Consider the following 18,564-nt stretch of genomic DNA (forward strand, 5'->3'; position numbering starts at 1 on the left):
GCCTTTAATCCCAGCATGTACCACCATAGAAGGCTAGCTGTAGTCTTGTGTATTGTCTTCTGGATTTCGTTCTAATTCTAATCCTAATTAATTTTTTATAGTACTTTCAAAATAATATAAATTAACAATTTCATTAAGCAGTCTTTCATATTGGTCTTAATCAATGACTAATCTGCTTTCTGTCTATATGGATGTAGCTATATTGAATATTCCATATAAAGCCCATATAAGGGTCCAGCCCTTATTATATATATATGTATATAATATATGTAAATATATATGAATATATGATGTTTGTCCATATTTTATTACTAGAACTTCATTTCTATTTATGGTATAAAAATATTTCATTGCATAGATAAACCACACCGTTTTAATTCAATGATAGATTTTTTTCCACCTCTTTTAGTTATTGTGAAGACTGGTGCTTTGAACATTGGTATTTAAGTTTCAGCTTGAATACCTGTTTCAAATACTTTGGGCATATACATTTTAGAGTTAAAATCTTGGTTCTTGGGATAATTCAGGATTTCACTTCTTCAGTAACTGACAAGCTGATTTTAAGTATATGTACCATTTGTCATTGACACCAGGATTGTACAAGGAGTCTAGTGTGGAATAAAAGAGAACTGATATGCTTAACTTGCATCTGAACTTAGGTTGAAGTCCTCAATTGTTATAAGTTAGTGTACACTAAAGTTCTTCAGAAATGTCTTCTATTGTTTAGGTATTGCTATTAGAATTCTATTTTTTTAAATTAAATCTTTTTTTTTCATTTTACATACAAGTGACAGTTCCCACTCCCTCCCCTTCTCCTGCTCCCCTCCTCCATGTCCCCTCCACCCTATCCTCCATCCACTCCTCAGAGTGGGTAAGGCCTTCCTTGCGGAGTCAACAAAGTCTGGCATAGCAAGTTGAGGCAGAACCAAGCACCTCCCTCCACCCCCCTCTATCAAGACTGAGCAAGGTATCCTACCATAGGGAATAGGCTCCAAAAAGCCAGTTCATGTACCCAGGATAAGTGCTGGTCCCACTGCCAGGTGCCTCACAAACAGATCAAGCCACACAACTGTTACCGATGTTCAGAGGGCCTAGTTTGGTTCTATGCAGGTTCCCCAGCTGTCAGTCCAGAGCCTGTGAGCTCCCATTAGCTTGGGTCATTTGTCGCTGTGGGTTTCCCCATCATGATCTTGATTCCCTTGCTGATATAATCCCTTCTCCCTCTCTTCAAAACTGAACTCCAGGAGCTTGGCCCAGTGCTTGGCTGTGGTTCTCTGCATCTGCTTCCATCAGTTACTGAATGTAGGTTCTATGATGACAATTAGGATAGTCTGCTGTGGATATCGCTCTGTATAAATAAAATGCTGATTGGCCAGTAGCCAGGCAGGAAGTATAGGCAGGACAAGCAGAGAAGAAAATTCTGGGAAGTGGAAGGCTGAGGCAGAGAGAGATGCTGCCAGTCGCCATGATGAGAAGCAATATGTTAAGATACCGGTAAGCCATGAGCCATGTGGCAACTTATAAACTAGTAGAAATGGGTTAATTTAAGATATAAGAATAGTTAACAAGGAGCCTGCCACAGTCATACAGTTTAAAAGTAATATAAATCTCTGTGTGTTTACTTGGTTGGGTCTGAGTGGCTGCGGGACTGGCGGGTGAGAGAGATTTGTCCTGACCATGGGCCAGGCAGGACCAGGAAAACTCTAGCTACAGATAGTCACCAATCTGAATAGAGCGGGGAAGGCCAGTTCAGGCACCCTTTCCACTATTGCTAGGAGTTTTAGCTGGGGTCATCCTGGTGGGTTTCTGGGAATTTCCATATGACCAGGTTTCTCCCTAACCCCATATGCCCCCCTCTATCAAGATATCTCTTTCATTGCTCTCCCTCTCCATCCCTCCCCCAACTCGGTCATCTTCATCCCGCATGTTCCTATCACCCATCACCTCCCTTCTACCTCTCTTCCCAGTGTGCCCAGGAGATCTTAACTATTTCCCCTCTGGGGTGATCAATCCATGCTTGTCCCTCTTAGGGACATCTTTTTTACCTAGCTTCCCTGGGGTTGTGGATTGTAGCCTGGTTATCCTTTTGCTTTGTGTCAAATGTCCACTTACGAGTGAATACATACCATGTCTGTCTTTCTGGGTCTGGATTACCTCACCCAGAATGACTTTTTCTAGTTCCATCCATTTGCCAACAAATTTCATGATGTCATTGTTTTTTTACTGCTGAGTAATACTCCATTGTGTAAATGTACCACATTTTCTTTATCCATTCTTTGTTTGAGGGGCATCTAGATTGTTTCCAGGTTCTGGCTATTATGAATAATGCTGCTATGAACATAGTTGAGCAAGTGTCCTTGTGGTATGGTTGAGAATCTTTTGGGTATATTCCCAAGAGTGGTGGTGTTGCTGGGTCTTGAGATAGGTTGATTCCATATTTTCTGAGAAAATGCCATACTGATTTCCAGAGTGCCAGTACAAGTTACACTCCCACCAGCAGAGGAGGAGTGTTCTCCTTAATTCACATCCTTTCCAACATATGTTGTCATCAGTTTTTTTTTTTATCCTAGTCATTCTGACAGGTGTAAGATGGTATCACAGAGTCATTTTGATTTGCACTTCCCTGATGGCTGAGGATATTGAGCAATTCCTTGAATGTCTTTTGGCCATTTGAGATTCTTCTGTTGAGAATTCTCTATTTAGATTGGTACCCCATTTTTTTAATTGGATTATTTGGTGTTTTGATGTCTTGTTTCTTGAGTTCTTTATATGTTTTGGAGATTAGCCTGCTGTCAGATGTAGGGTTGGTGAAGATCTTTTCCCATTCTGTAGGCTGCCATTTTGTCTTATTTACAAATGTAATAAGTATAATGTATAATGTAAATGTAATAAATACAAATGCATCCTTTGCCTTACAGAAGCTTCTCCTTTCAGGAGGTCCCATTTACTAGTTTTTACTCTCAGAGTCTGTGCTACTGTTAGATTTTGGAAGTGGTCTCCTATGCCAATGCATTCAAGGCTACTTCCAACTTTCTTTCCTGTCAAGTTTAGTGTAACTGGATTTGTGTTGTGGTCTTTGATCCATTTGGATTTTAGTTTTGTGCATGGCACAAGATATGGATCTATTTGCATTCTTTCTACATGTTAACATCCAGTTATGCCAGCGCCATTTGTTGAAGATGCTTTCTTTTTTCCATTGTACAGTTTTAGGTTCTGTGTCAAAAATCGGGTGTTCATAGGTGTATGGATTAATGTCAGGGTCTTCAACTCAATTCCATTGATACACTTGTCTGTTTTTCTGCCAATGCCAAGCTGTTTTTATTACTATAGCTCTATAGCAGAGCTTGAAGTCAGGGATGGAGACATCTCTAGATGTTCCTTTATTGTACAGGATTGTTTGTGCTAACCTGTTTTTTTTTGTTTTTCCATATGAAGTTGAGTATTGTTCTTTCAAGTTCCGTAAAGAATTGTGCTGAGATTTTAATGGGGATTGCATTGAATCTGTAGATTGCTTTTGATAAGATTGCCATTTTTACTATGTTGATCCTACCTATCCAAGAACATGGGAGATATTTCCATTTTCTGATATCTTCTTCAATTTATTTCTTCAAATACTTAAAGTTCTTGTCATACAGGTCTTTCATTTGTTTGGTTAGAGTTATGCCAAGATATTTTATGTTATTTGTGGCTATTATAAAAGGTTATGTCTCTTTGATTTCTTTCTCAGCCCATTTATCATTTGTCTATAGGAGTGCTACTGATTTTTCTGAGTTAATCTTGTATCCTGTCACATTACTGAAGGTGTTTGTCAGCTTTAGGAATTCCCTGATAGCAGTTTGTCACCAGGAGCCAGAGTCCCCTGGGGTCAGACCTGAGCAAGGGAGGAGCACAGGTGGAGAGCTAGGTGAGCAGCTGGAGGGCCAGTGCGCAGGCCACTGTGTGGGAGCAGAGCCTCCAGAGAAAGATGCCCACAGGGCATACACCTGGGGGCCAGGGAGCAGGTGCCTCTGAGCTTGATTGCATTCTGGGGGCACCAGATTTCCTGCAGAGGCAGGACAGCATCTCCCCAGGGCAGAACAACAGTAGAGGCAGTGCTATGGACCCAGGAGAAACTGATCGGAGTTCAAAAAGGCCCTAATCTATGGATAGAGCAATATGTAATTAGGATCAGTATTGCTGTGTGCTGGCTAAAGATTTTGTTGGCTGATACTATCCCCTTAATTCTTATATGTCAGTTCATATTTTCTTCCACTTCTGAGTCACCTCTGGTAGCTTATGTGGCTCTAGAAATTAATACAATCAGATGTTTTATCCATTCTACCACTTTCAACTTTTGATTAAAATGTTTAATCTATTTTTATTTAAATCAACCACTCACAACAAAGGGTTTATTTCTATGATTATGCAACTCTTTTTTGTATTATTAATATTTTATTTCTCAGTTCTTTATAACTCATATTTTATGACTATTTTTATTTTATTTTTTCGTTTTTCTGATGTAATTTTAAGGATGCTTTTTAGTCATTGTCTTGGAGGTGACACTTAATGTTTAACTTCATGAAACTTACATTTTAATGGAAAAAGTATTGCCATTTTATGCAGTGTCAGTGTCACACTCGCCCAGTACGCTCTGCTACACTTTTGTCCTCCATCATATTTTATCACCACAGTGACTTTATCTACTGTATGCTCAGTAACAACCAGCTCTCTTTCTGAGTTTTATTCACTTGTCCTTTAAATAATATAAGAAAGCAATTATGAGTTCAAGATAATGCTGACTTTTATATGTATCTTTGTAGTCTTTATTATTTTTCAGTATTTCTTAATATGGCCTTTGGTTAAACTAACTATTATCCTTTTGTTTCAGCCCAAAAGATCTCCTTAAATATTTCTCAGAGGACAGGTCTATCAGTGATGTACACCTTTCAGTTTTTTTTTTAATTTTGGGATATCTATATTTCTTCTTTATTATTTAAAGACACTTACATGAGACTGAAGGAATCTTGGATGGCATAGGCTTGCTTGGGATTTTTTAAAAGTCTTCAGGCCTCCAAAGACTCCAGTGACAAATTGACTTTCAATCTGATTGAGGATGTTTCAATGTCTGGCTAATCCCTTATTCCTTGTTGCTTAATGATCCCTTTTTCCTGGGATTGAAATATATTGTTGACTAATATATCTGTTGATGTCAGTCTCTTTGATTTTATCCTATTTGAACTTCCCTGAGCTTAATAAAGTGTAGGTCCATGTATTTATCCAAATTTTAGAAGCTTTTCAGAAAAAAATGTTCATAAAATATTCTCCCTCCCCTCATTTATCCCCCCTCACACTTTTGTGTGTGACAGCAGCATGGACTCACAGTGTGCTTGCTGTGTCCCTCAGGGGTTTGGGGCATTTTGGTTTTCCTTGTTCACACACATTTCTTTTCCTAACCTTTTTCTTCCCAGGCATTTTGATCAATCTGTGGCTTGCTCCAGTTGTTATGTGGTGTCACTGGCAGCTGTGAGAGCACACAATACACCACCTGGAAGCTCCCTAAGCACTGTGACAAGGATTAATTGGGCAGGTCAAATCCTTCAATAAAACCTCATTTCCTCTGATACTGGGAATTCCCAGCACCAGGAAAGGATGCTCTCCTCAGGGCCACCACTAATACAGAAGAATGGAAAGCAGGCATGTAGATGGCCTTGATGGTCTAGCTTGATGAGCTGCTTCTTCAATGGCTTTCTCCTTGGTTGATGGTAATTTTTGCTAGAATTTCCAGATTTCTGACTGTTCACTTTTTTTGTGAGTACTCTATTCCATCCATCCTTCCATCCATCCATCCATCCATCCATCCATCCATCCCTCTCTTCCCTACAACTCCTCCATTTCCCCATATTTTAATATCTAACATGTGCAATACTGCTTTCAGTTTTCCATTCTTTATGAAATAAAATTGGTGAACTGCAGATTACCATAAGTTCAACATTTTAGAGAAAAGTAAAGGAATAATTGAAATTTCTTACCATTCTTCAAAAGAAGCTTCAAACTGTCAAAAAAAAAAGAGCTTAATAAAAATCAAAATTTAAATACCTCAAATAAAACAATTGGTGAATTTCACTTAAAATCTACTTAAATATGAACTTATAAAATTCAGTTCTTTGATTCAGATAATTGGTCATATTATACTCTCTGCTATTTCATAAAATGTGTTTGTGTGTGTCTCAAGCCTACTCCTTTTCATTATTACAAGGTTTTTCATACTTTTTAAAAAATCCATGTCCATCTTAATCTCAACCATTCAAATGCTTCTTATCTCCAAAAGACTTGACACATAGTAATAGATGCAGAGAGTCATTGAGTCTTAATATGCTACCTAGGGGTGTTAAACACAAGACATATGAAAATATAAACTAAATTCAGATTTCAAAAACATGTATATAACCAAGGTGTGATAAGGAGTTGGAGATATGATAGGATACTTACTTTTACAATGGGAGGTGCTGTGGGATGTCTTTCTATATGCTGTGAATATGTGTTGCTGTGATTGGTTGATAAATAAAGCTGCATTGGCCTATGGTAAAGCAGCTTAGAGGCAGGTGGAAATCTAAGCAGATAGACAGGAAGAGAAAGAAGAGGCAGGGGAGATGCCATTCTGCTGTCTAGAGAGCAGCATGTAATAGCACACACGTGAAGCCACGGAACATGTGGCGACATATAGATAATAGAAATAGGCTGAGTTTAGTTATAAGTGCTATCTAGCAAGAAAATTGAGCAAGAGGCCATGGCCATGCAGTTGGTAATTACTATAATACTCTGTATGTTTATTTGGGTCTGAGCGGCTGTGGGACCAGGCGGGACACAGGAAAACTTTAGACTACAGAGAGGAGAAAAGAATAAATATTTAAGTACAGGATTGTTATGTGCTTTACAAGAAGATGGTTGGATGCTCTGGTGCACAACTTTAATCCCAACACTAAGGAGGTAGAGGCAGGCAGATATCTGTGACTTCAAGGAGAGTCTGATATAAGAATCAAGTCCCAGGCCAGCCAGGGGTACCTAATAAGACTGTTTCAAAACAAAAATTAAACAAAAAAGTCTTTATTTCAAATGTGGACAGGAATGACTTGACAAAATAAGAAAATTTTGAAGACCGGATGGTGAGAAGATGTAACTGACAGAAAGAATCTTCACAGAAGAGATGAAGGAATCAATCCATCAAGGCTATGGCCACAGCTGGATTCCAGCATAGATTTCTTTTACAATCAGAATAATATCAGAGTACCTTTAAAGACACCATTCTGGTTGACTGTGATCACTGTAAACTGAATTATTATAAAATATTGAAAAGTTCCAAAATGCTCTCCTGTACTGGTCATCATTCCAGATGTAGGTGTAGAACTGAGAGTCACCAAAGAGATTTGCATTTGGCATTTTGTCATTTTAGAAGGATGGTAGAATAGACACATGTAGCTGTTCATATGCACTTTAAGAAATGGATTAAGGCAAATGCAAATGATAAAGGGGAAACAATAGCTATGTCAGATTATGAAGATTCATACGTTTTAAGTAAAATAAAAAAAAGCAGAATGAGAAAACTCTAAGTTTCAAAGAGTTCTAGAGAGTCAGTAAGTGTAAAGTTTCAGAGCTAAAGAATATCTGAAATGATAGATGCAAAGTCAGTATTTCCAGTTAGAATTAGGAATACTTCAACATTCATGCTTTGTGACGTCTTAGTTGACAGATTATCAGGGATAAATGTCACTGCACAATGTGGACAGGATGTGTTTAGCCATCAGACACACCTGGCCTAGAGGCTGACTCTATACAGACCAACTGTGAGATTTTAGGGAACATCAGCTTCAGAGGCCATTTTTCTCATTGATATTTGAGAATAATGACAGTTTTTGCATTGAAAGGTTCAGATAAAGATTCAATAGATCATTCATAGAAAGTGATTAATAAAAGGATAGGGATAACTTTATATCACTTTATTGTCAGTTTAATGGTAATAATGTTATTGTGTTTGGACATCATTAACTTAGTATTTCTTAGATGCTTCCTAAATATTTTTACGCCATATTTTAAAATCATGGTAGAAGACTGATAGATTGTATTAAACAAAGAGAAAACTGTAAAATCTGTAGAGTTCATGCTGAACTAAGTAATACTGTAGCTTAGGCAGCCAAGGACAGTAATTTGGAAGGCAAAGATAATTATTCACTTGTATGTCAAGTTATCCAGGAAGTATTTTCTATCATTGTCATGGCTTCTACTCTGTGGAGAAATAAAATATATAGAAAACATAGTCTCCATTCTGAAGGTAGTTCCTTCCAAGTTTGTCCGGGCTTGAGCTTAAAACATCTCTGACAGGCTGTGTGTTTGAATCCCCAGGTGATGGTGACTTTAGGAGATGCGAGCTCTTTGAAGGAAGCAGACCCAGTCACACTTCCTATTGGGGCTGTTTCCTATTCCACCGAGATGTGAAGAGGTGATCAATGGCCCCAGCTGCATACTCCTGCTGCTACGGGGCTCCCTGCCACCTTGCCTATGCTGCTATCACAAAGTAAATTCCTCAAAGTGTGAGCCAAAGGAAATCCTTCCAGTGTTAACTTTTTGGGTCAGGTATTCTGTCACATGATGACATCCAATAGTCTTTTTGTTGAACATGATGCTGAATTACTTTAAATTATAATTTACCATGTGTCACTGCACAAGAATGTACAACAATAGTCTATGCATTGAAGAGACATAATACAGTGAAATATGTGGTGTGGCTTGCATTAAGATTTCAATAAACAGTACCTATAGTAATAGTTACAGATTTTTTTTTTTTTTTACAATTTTTAAATAATATGGAACGGTTAGCACAACCCAACAATAAATATTCTGTTCTGTTTCTTAAAATACTATTCCAGACCCAGAAACCCATCTGCTATGTGATTTGCAATTATATTAAGGTATATTCTGATTTGGAGAGATGTTTCGGCAAAAGAGATGCTACCATAGAATAATATTGAACATTGTTATTCAATAATAATGAATATTATTATTCATAGTAATAGCTCATGTGTGTGCACTGGGCTCCTTCCTACTACGGCACTTGATCTAACATACTGCCAGGGTCTCATCAGACCATAACTAAGGTCATACAACATGTCTATTCAAATGTTGTGTCTTAATCATTGAACTAATGCCTCTCAAAAGAGATTACTTCCTAGAACAGAACATTCTTTTGGTCAAATCCAGGGACCAAAATAAAGGAATAGAAAGGACAGATATGTGTCATTTCCACTCCTCTGCTTGAACAATGTGTGTTAGTTGTTCAGGATGTCATATTAGTAAGAGGTAGGAGAAAATGTTGATTCTTCAGTAAGTTATTCTTAAGTCAAATGATTTCAATTTACAGAGAATTCAATATGAAGTTCTTTTTAGAATAACAAAGACAGAATTTGACAGGTTAACATGACCAAGAAAGAACCATTATATCTTTATCAACAAATGTAGTATATTTATTTAGCAATAAGATAACTCATTTAAAAGGGCATATTGTCCTTTTAGACTACAAATTTACTTATCATTTAATTGGTTTAGTGACTCCCCATTCCAGGACGAGAATTATATTTGACTTTCAGTCATGTTGGCTTATGGAAATGACAGCTTAACCTGACAGTTTATGTTAAAGAACAAATGGGGAAAAAATCTATTTAATGAGGTCCTTGCACCCTCTAGTGTGAGAATATCAAAAACGTGTCTAGACTAGTAAACTAATCATCAGCTAAAATTCTGAGTTTTACAGAAATTATCAAAATAATTTCCTACTGTTCTTAAACTCCTTGATATGTGTAGAATTTATCCCTCAAAGTTAAGTAGGTCACCTACTTGTTTCAAATGCTCCTGTATTTTGGATTCCACCTCCTCAATGTGGGCAATCATTTTGCTGACACATGGTGTAGGGATGTTTACCAAAGAACAGCTGTGTCGTCGACTTGGATAGCTGAAGTAGATGCCCTTGTTCACCTCTAAATGGTAGCAGACATCAGGAGAAGTCAGGCAGTAGGTACAGAACAGGGCATTCAGGATGTGTAAAAATATTCTGCAGTATTTGTCTTAGTACTCTATACTCTAACAGAGATGTCAAAAACACTGAATAAAAATTCAAACCTTAAAAGTTCAAATAACATAATCTCTTAGGCTAAATGGATAATATAGCAAATTGAAGTGAACCAGATAAGCTCACATGAAATGAGAGAAGCCTCAGCAGCATGAGGATCTGGGTTTGGATCTCCAGAACCCATCTAAATATTCGGTAAGTATGACACCTGCCTGGAAACCCAGCACTGGGAAGACAGATGTGGAAGAGCTGGAGAAACAAACTTCCTAGCTAGATGTGCTGGAATCTGTGACCTGTGGGTTCAGAGAGGAACCCAGCTTCAAGGAATGTGGTGGAGAATGAGCAAAGAAGGCTCCTGGTATCAACCCTGGCCCTCCACACTCAAGCATGTACATGTGCATGCCCACATATACATAAATACACAAAAGAAGTTAATGTAATCCATAGTATTGTCAACTAAATATTGAAATAAGAAGTTTAAAATGACAGAAACGAAGTTTATCCATTCTTAAACTCAATCCCAAATGACCTTGAAACACATACTTAGTTTGCCCTTCACAGAGAGCATGTAATTAATTACATCTTCCCATGTAACTAATGCCCCTCCTCATGCACTGACGAAGTTCCTCCTGGAACCTAGCATGAGTTTCTCCTGTGGGAAAAATAAATAAATAAAAGCAGGTGTCCTTCCTCATAATAACCTCATTTTCTAGCTTCCACTTCTGAAAATTGGAGTCTCCTGTAAAGAATGATTGATGTTCTCACTGCATCATTCAGGCTGGACTCATCATAAGACCCACACTCTTGATGTGCCTCAGTGATTCTAAGTCAGCCGTGTTCCAACAGGATGAAGGTTGAGGAAATGCAGCAAAGATGTCTATGAAATCCTCTCACTCTGAGGATCCCACAGGATGTGTGATGGTAACAATCACTAATCTTGCACAGGAGACACACAGCACATTTGTAATTTCAGTGAGAGCTGTGTGATGTCTCCATATCAGTTCACCTTCAGGAACAAGGAAGTAATGCATGCCAATGTTGTTGCCTTTTGTTTTAATGCTGTCAGATAGAGCTGATAATTATTCTTAGTATCTTTGCTTCATCTGCAGTCTTCACAATGTTTTTATTTATTCAATTATAGCATACAAAATAACGGATTTCATGGTGACTTCATGTATTATTGTGTTACATTCATATTCACTTCCTTCTTACTATCTCTTGTCCCCTTTTATCTTCTACTGGTCCTCTTTCTACCCCCAAATACACACATTTACCCACACACACTTAAACGTAGATTAAGAACATGAGAAGAAGACTTTTAAATATCTTCAACAGAATCTTATAATATCCTCTTCCCATGAGTGCAAGCTCTATAAAAAAGATGCATCTGTCTGTTTATACATAAAAGTATTCATTCTACACAGTGTATTTGATTATGTGTGTATATCACTAATGCTCACTGCAGTTTTATGCTTCACACTGGCTAATATTTTTGAGCCTAGAAAGTGTATTATAGACATAAGTCCAAGCTAAGCACCTCTGACACCACATTTCACTTAATATTCCCATCCATGTTATGAAGCCAGATTGCTGTCTTAACTTTATAGATGACTCAGACTTAGAGAAGATGCACAACTTCAGTCCAGACAGCTGGGAGGTGGGAGAGCTGAGTTTGAACTACATTTGCCTACCTATAAGCTACACCATGAGGGATGTTCTAATATGTTTAGATTTTCATAATAAAAAGGGAAACAATCCTAAATTATATTTTTCTGGACATTTCAAACATCTCACATATTGCTTGCTTTTGACTATTTGGATGTTCTTTCACGATTGTCAGTGCCACTATTATGGTGTGTTTTAGTTGGCTTTGAACATAGATAGATACTCTGTGTTTATTTTGTGTGTGGTGTGGCCCATGTTTCTTTTTTAATTCATGTGCAGACACATATGCTCATCTCTGTGATAGTCAAAGGACCAAAGGACAAGCTGATAAAAATTGAAAAGGACATATTGATCTCCTATCCAAACATCTTGTTAAAGACATGCTGCCCTTTCTAGAAGTGAGGAGATTTGGATAGACAGTTAGCAAGCAGGCAGTTGCTATTATAGTCAAAACACTTGATTTGCCTCATTCAGTGCCAGGCAAATGAGGATCAGAACGACTCATTCCAAGTACTACTTGACTGTGCCATACTCAGCCTCATTTTATGAACAGTAATCAATTTCTTTTACATTCTGATGAAGGGGATTAAGGTTTCAATGTAATTAAGTGAGGGAAATAAAATAGTATGGTATTAAATTGTTGCCAAAATTTGAAAAGACATGAATAAAATCATATGCAGGACAGAACAGACCCAGAATTTGATTCTTATGGCTGTTTTTAATCTAATATGTGTATGATGGACTTTAAAGCTTTCTACTTCCTTTGTATTTTCTAGTATTTAAGAGGTACTATGCTACAATCCAAGGATCTCTGAGCTACACACAGGTCCATGGGTATCTGTTTTCTCTGCCTGTGCATTTGTTAGAATCTAACCAGTTTCCAGATATCAGCTCTCTCAATGGTGAATAATTTGACTGATAAGATTTTTTTCCCCCACTTAATATTCCTAAGTAAAATAACTTCATAAATTTAATCCAGTATGAACTGATGTTTCTCCATTTTATTCAGACTATGGAGACTTGGTCAAGATTCTGGGGAGGTGAGCTCATGCCATGTTCTCAGTGATTATGAACATCTGTCCAACTTCATCTGTCTGTTCTTTGCCTGTATTGAGACACATTTTTGGTATGTATTTCACAATAGATTGAATTGAAGATGATCCTCCAGTCTCAACTCCTTGACTATAATTTTAGGCATACCCACCATTCTGGACCCTAACTCTTCTATGGAGAACAAGGGATCAGTCATACCTTGGAGTGGGGTTAGATAAAAACATCCTATGCTGAGAACAGAGCCACATCTGCATTGAACCTTTTCAGGCCGGGGCACCAGGCACTGTGCAGAACAATATGCCCAACTTTCAGAGCTGGAGCTAAGGACTGAACTCTAACCTCATCCCACATACAGATGCCCCATCCCTGTTGAGTTACCCTGGTCCCCTGTTTGCTCTTTAAAATCTAAAGTTTCAAAACAGTATTTCTTCATTCAAGTAACTACAGATCTTTCAGTGACTTGGCCTGAATACTTCCCTAGAGCTCTTACTCAGTACTGAATGTATCACTTGTGGGTTTTTTTTCTAAAGTGAGCAGTTTATAGTAGCACCACAGTATTCTCATGTGTACCTGGTCTCTTCTTCAAATTATGACTTCTGTAGACATAGTAGGACCAATCTCTTCCCTTGAGGAATTCTTGGAGTGTACTGGTTATACTTTTTGTCAGAAGTGATCAGGTCACATTTTCCTCAGTCACATCCATCTGTTTCCCTATTTATCTTCCCCACAAATTTATTGTTACACTTATTTTCAGTGGTAATTAATGGGGTTTACACACACACACACATACACACAAACACACATTTATCAAAAGTTATTAACCCAGACACATAAAAGGAGCAGATTTTATGGTATGTAACCTTATCTTGATAAATATGACTTCTAAAACCAATCACTATTTGTATTCTAGTGACAGAATTCAATAAAATAATTGTATTATTTTCTTTCTTTTTGAACCCACTCAACTCTACAAAGGATTATAGAAAACTATTCCTTGAAGTGGGACCCACGAGAAGCTCAGGGGGTAAAGGTGCTTGACGCCAAGGCTGATGACCTGAGTTTGCTCCTTGGGACACACATCCGATGCCACAGAGTTGTTCTCTTATGTCCACATACATGCTTTGGCTTGTATCTCCTGTCTACACACACACACACACACACACACACACACATGCTGTGGGATGGTCTGTATGTCAAATATTTTGCTGATTGGTCAATAAATAAAAAACTGATTGGCCAGTAGCCAGACAGCAAGTATAGGTGGGACTAACAGAGAGGAGAATTGAGAGAAAAGGAAGGCGGAGGGAGACACTGCCAGCCGCCTCCATGAAAAGCAGCATGTAAAGATGCCGGTAAGCCACGAGCCACGTGGCAAGGTATAGATTTATAGAAATGGAATAATTTAAGATGCAAGAACTAGATAGCTAGAAGCCTGAGCCATTAGGCCAAACAGTTTAAATAATATAAGCGTCTGTGTGTTTATTTTATAAGTAGGTTGTCGGACGGCTGGGGTTTGGCGGGACCCGGAGAGAAAACTCTCCAGCTACACACACACACACACACACACACACACACACACACACACACACACACACACACACACAAAATAAATACATATAAAAGGGTGGAAATATTCTCTTTAATAACTTTCCCTAATGCATTTTCCATTTTCCATAAATAAAAAGTTGATAGTGATTAACTCCATTCTAAGATAACAATTTCTGGGGTTTCTGCCCTTTGTCTCTTTCTTATCTGTCTGGTTTTTAAAGTTAGCTTTCCTGGGTGGTGGTGGTGCATGCCTTTAATCCCAGCGCTCGAGAGGCAAAGACAGGTGAAATTCTGTGAGTTCGAGGCCAGCCTGGGCTACAGAGTGAGTTCCAGGAAAGGTGCAAAGCTACACAGAGAAACCCTGTCTCAAAAAACAAAACAAAAAACAAACAAAAAAAGTTTGCTTTCCAGGAAAACCTGCTAGAGGTAGACTTGATGGCTCCAACCTCATTTGCAAACTGTATCTATAAAATTAACTCCTGTCCTTCCACTCATAACCAACTTCTAAAACAACTGAGTCATCTTTGAATCCACCTCCCTGCCTTTTTCAGACAGGGCTGCATTTGTATCTCAGGATGATCTTAAAGTCACAGCAATCCACCTGCCTCAGCTTCTCAAGTGCAAAGGTGGGCACCTGAAAATTCCCCATTTCTCACTCAACTCACGTTTATCTAGTCTGTTCCTATAAAGACCAGTCCAACAACGGATCTTAAATTCTTTGTAGTGTTTATGGAATCCTACACTCCCCTCATGGTATCTATGAGATGTCTGTCATATCCCGTAATCCTTCTTAGATCCTTCCTTCATTCTTCCTAGGTCAATGACTCTATAAGCCTTTAGCAAGATAATAAGCCATCAGTTTGCACATGGTGTCCAATAGTTATATTTTAATCTGCTCAGATGTTACAGGAAAAAGCTTTGACTATGTGACATCAGACAAAAAACTGAGAAATAAATTCATATTTGAGGCCTAAACTCTAACTGTTCCTTTATGGTGGCTTGGTCATTTCCCACTTTATTTGAACCAACTGACTTCCCATGTTTGGATCCAGCCTGTCCTGTGCTTTCAGTGACATTCTGTTCTGCTTGCAAAAAATCAACTCCTCACTTTTAACAGGTAGATTTATTCATTACTATTCCTCTCAGCTCTCTTCTTATCTTTTAATGTTTATCTTAATGCCTGGAGACTACATAAACTGGCCTTATGCAAAGCACTGAAAATACTTCTTGTTGGTGATATTTGCTTGGTGTCTGTTGTCATGGGTCATTTTGCTAATAATGTATTTAGCTGTTATTTCTGTCAAAGAATAAAATTGTGTGTACACTCACATTTTATTTGGCATGCAAGGTTATACACATCTTGCAAGGGTCATTTCTTAAATGTCTCTGAACACTAATAAAAGACAGAGAGTTGAAGTGTCTTGATTTAATTGGTTCATAAATCATACATTTTTTATTTGGAAAAATCTTTCCAAAACTAATTTTTATCTAAAACTGATTACAGGTAATAAACTCTAAACCAAGATCATAAAATTATATTTAAGATCTGCATTGGACAGAAAGAAATGAAAAGACCACAACGGTAACATATTTACATTTTATTGTGTTAATCTGCAAATCCCCAGAGCAGAAGTTTCCCAACATCAAGATTAAAATACATCCATCCTCTTACCTATGTCTTTTTCATGTCTTTCCATATACAATATTAAAACTCTTTTAGAGATAAAGCACAGATTCTTACTACTAGACAATGTTTGAATGCTAGATTTTGCTGACCCAAGGAGTTAGTCTCCTGCTTCTCTTCTAAAAGCCTCTGACCAGCCAACTGTCTACTTATGAGCATTGTTCAGAAGTGGCAAACATTCATTCGTTTCTGAAATTATATAATAAATCTCACAATCTAGGCTGGTCGTTAGCAATTCATGATTGGCAAACTATACAACAATATTGCATTCTTCTTAACTACCATGCTAATTAAATACGCATATGTCGCATTTATTTCTTAATAAAACACAGTGGTGACGTCACAAGAGTGAGTGAACACAAACAAAGACTGTGAAGTTTGATGTAGGATTTATATTCAGCCCTCACCTTCTGTATTTGTTGTTTTGCTTTCATAATGACATTCACTCGCTTTCTTGGAGCCCGGCGACCCTTTCTTGGAGCTGCTGAATCCTGCCAACTCTTGCAATCTGACATTTTCTTTAGAAAACAAATACAATTATTTCAGTGTGCTGTTTATACACAATTCAAAACAAATGACACAATATAAAAAGGCTAAAAAGCTACATTGCAAAGCTGCTGTCCTTGAAAACAATTATACTATAAATATTAAGGGACACAGTAGGGATTTCTCAGATATTTTCACTGTATTATACAATTGAGCTAAAATCTCTTAAATAAAAGGAATTCATCAAAACAGGAAGTTGTTAAAAGAAACATGAGGAAACCAGTTCAACCCACACTATTCCTCAAAAATAGCAAATGTACTTTGGGGCACATTCATATTGATATAACTGTTACTCTGTTAGTACACATTACACACAATAACAAAGGAAATGAAAGGAATGACATACATATCACCATCGATGAGATCTTTTAGAAGAATCGACTCACTTATCAAACATTATAAACATAAAGATACCTGAAATATTTTTCACATTTACAATTGTTTAAAAGACAACAATTAAATGACAGGAAAAATAAAGATGCAAATTGTACATTTGTGATACCTGCAATTGTTATTGCCCTTGCCTTGTCACTGAGAGCCTTTATTTCCAGACATGTTTTACCTATAAAATGTAAGACAAAATAAAGTATTAGCTTTAAGGGTAATTATCATGATCCAAAGTACCAACGGTAAGGATTGCACTAAGGGGCAGGGAATGTACTAGAAAAAGGAAATCTAGGCTAAAGATTTGAGAGAGATGAGACTCACCACCATGGTCTATCCTGAGTAGACAGGAGTACTGGAGCAAACAGATCCCTTAAAGGTGGCCAGGAAGCACAGAGGACTCAGACCACCCTAATGAACGTCTCCTTTTCCCCCTTTAACTCCACATAGGTTCCTAGCTTAGGAAATGTGCTGCCCACATCTGCAGAGCTTCTCTTTTTAGTAAACTGTCTGGAAATGCCATCAGACACACCCATAGATAGGCTTTACTTATCTCCCAGGAGCTCCTCAGACAATAAAGCTGATAGTCAAGATTCACCATCATACGGAACCAAGATTCACTGCATGTCAACACACAGTGCTTATGGATGAAGTCCTCAAAAACTAAAATTAAAAGATTCACCATCATACTGAATCAATAAATATGTCCAACAAAGCTGCCCTTCAAGTCCGTGTGCAACAGCAAAATCCCATGAGTCTTTGAGAGCTGTTAAAAATTATTTCTGTTATCCATCCCTGCTGAAGGCAATTGGATATAGACATCATAGAGTGAAAATCACTGGATATTTTGACACAAACATTGCCAAATTAGTTTTGAATGTGTTAGCTTTTGGACTACCTATAAATCATGTGAACATTAAACAGAATAATGGACTTACGTGCTTGTGCTCTAATAGGCACTTTCAGCTGTACTACTGTAAAAATGATGGTGTTAGTCACAAATGTGGAAAGTATACCTTGTAAGTCAGAGCTTGTAATAAAGTGGCAATTCCTCTAAGTTAGGTGTTAAAAAGATGTAATGGAAAGGCAAGCAAAACTCCCAAGCTGATGTTGGTATTGCTTGTAATGTGGATCAAACACATAACTTCTAAGTAAGAGAAAAAGTATCCATTACTATCTGAGCAATTAAGGTAATTGTTGTATATGAATATGTATATGTATGTGTATGTGTATATGTATGTGTGTTTAAATATAAAATGTAATGAAAATAGAACACACTAGAGTGTTTTATAATAATTATAAATGTGCTCAGATCACAGGCAGTAGATTTTCTGTTTAAACAATAAAGTGAAATTTAACCATGTTTTATAGAGCATATAAAATGATTCAGTAAGTTTAAAATTGAGTGATGAGAGAATATATACTCAAGAAACTAAATATGTAGAATATGATTTTCATATCTGATAATATAGAATTAATAAATTTTCATAATATTGTGCTATATAAAAAATATATAAAATTACTATAATATTACATAAAATAAAATTATTGTACTGACTAACATGGACCAACAAAATAGAGCCAACTT

At 37.3% G+C, this 18,564-nt stretch overlaps 1 protein-coding gene across 1 annotated transcript in view; it reads right to left on the reverse strand.

The window, feature by feature from the left end:
- The window catches only part of Ccdc178 (coiled-coil domain containing 178), a 309,743-nt gene extending 292,166 nt beyond the window's left edge, over positions 1–17,577 (reverse strand). The window contains exons 1-5 of the mRNA XM_052742751.1: positions 17,526–17,577; positions 17,095–17,154; positions 16,454–16,564; positions 9,865–10,004; positions 6,009–6,031 (exon numbers count right to left, since the gene is read on the reverse strand). Of these exons, the coding sequence (XP_052598711.1) occupies positions 6,009–6,031; positions 9,865–10,004; positions 16,454–16,564; positions 17,095–17,154; positions 17,526–17,577 (386 nt within the window). The remainder of the gene's footprint in view (positions 1–6,008; positions 6,032–9,864; positions 10,005–16,453; positions 16,565–17,094; positions 17,155–17,525) is intronic.
- Positions 17,578–18,564: the final 987 nt, after the last annotated feature.

The sequence above is a fragment of the Peromyscus californicus genome, unplaced genomic scaffold (genome assembly GCF_007827085.1).
Source record: "Peromyscus californicus insignis strain IS unplaced genomic scaffold, ASM782708v3 Scaffold_17__1_contigs__length_78620276, whole genome shotgun sequence".
NCBI classification, from domain to species: domain Eukaryota; kingdom Metazoa; phylum Chordata; class Mammalia; order Rodentia; family Cricetidae; genus Peromyscus; species Peromyscus californicus.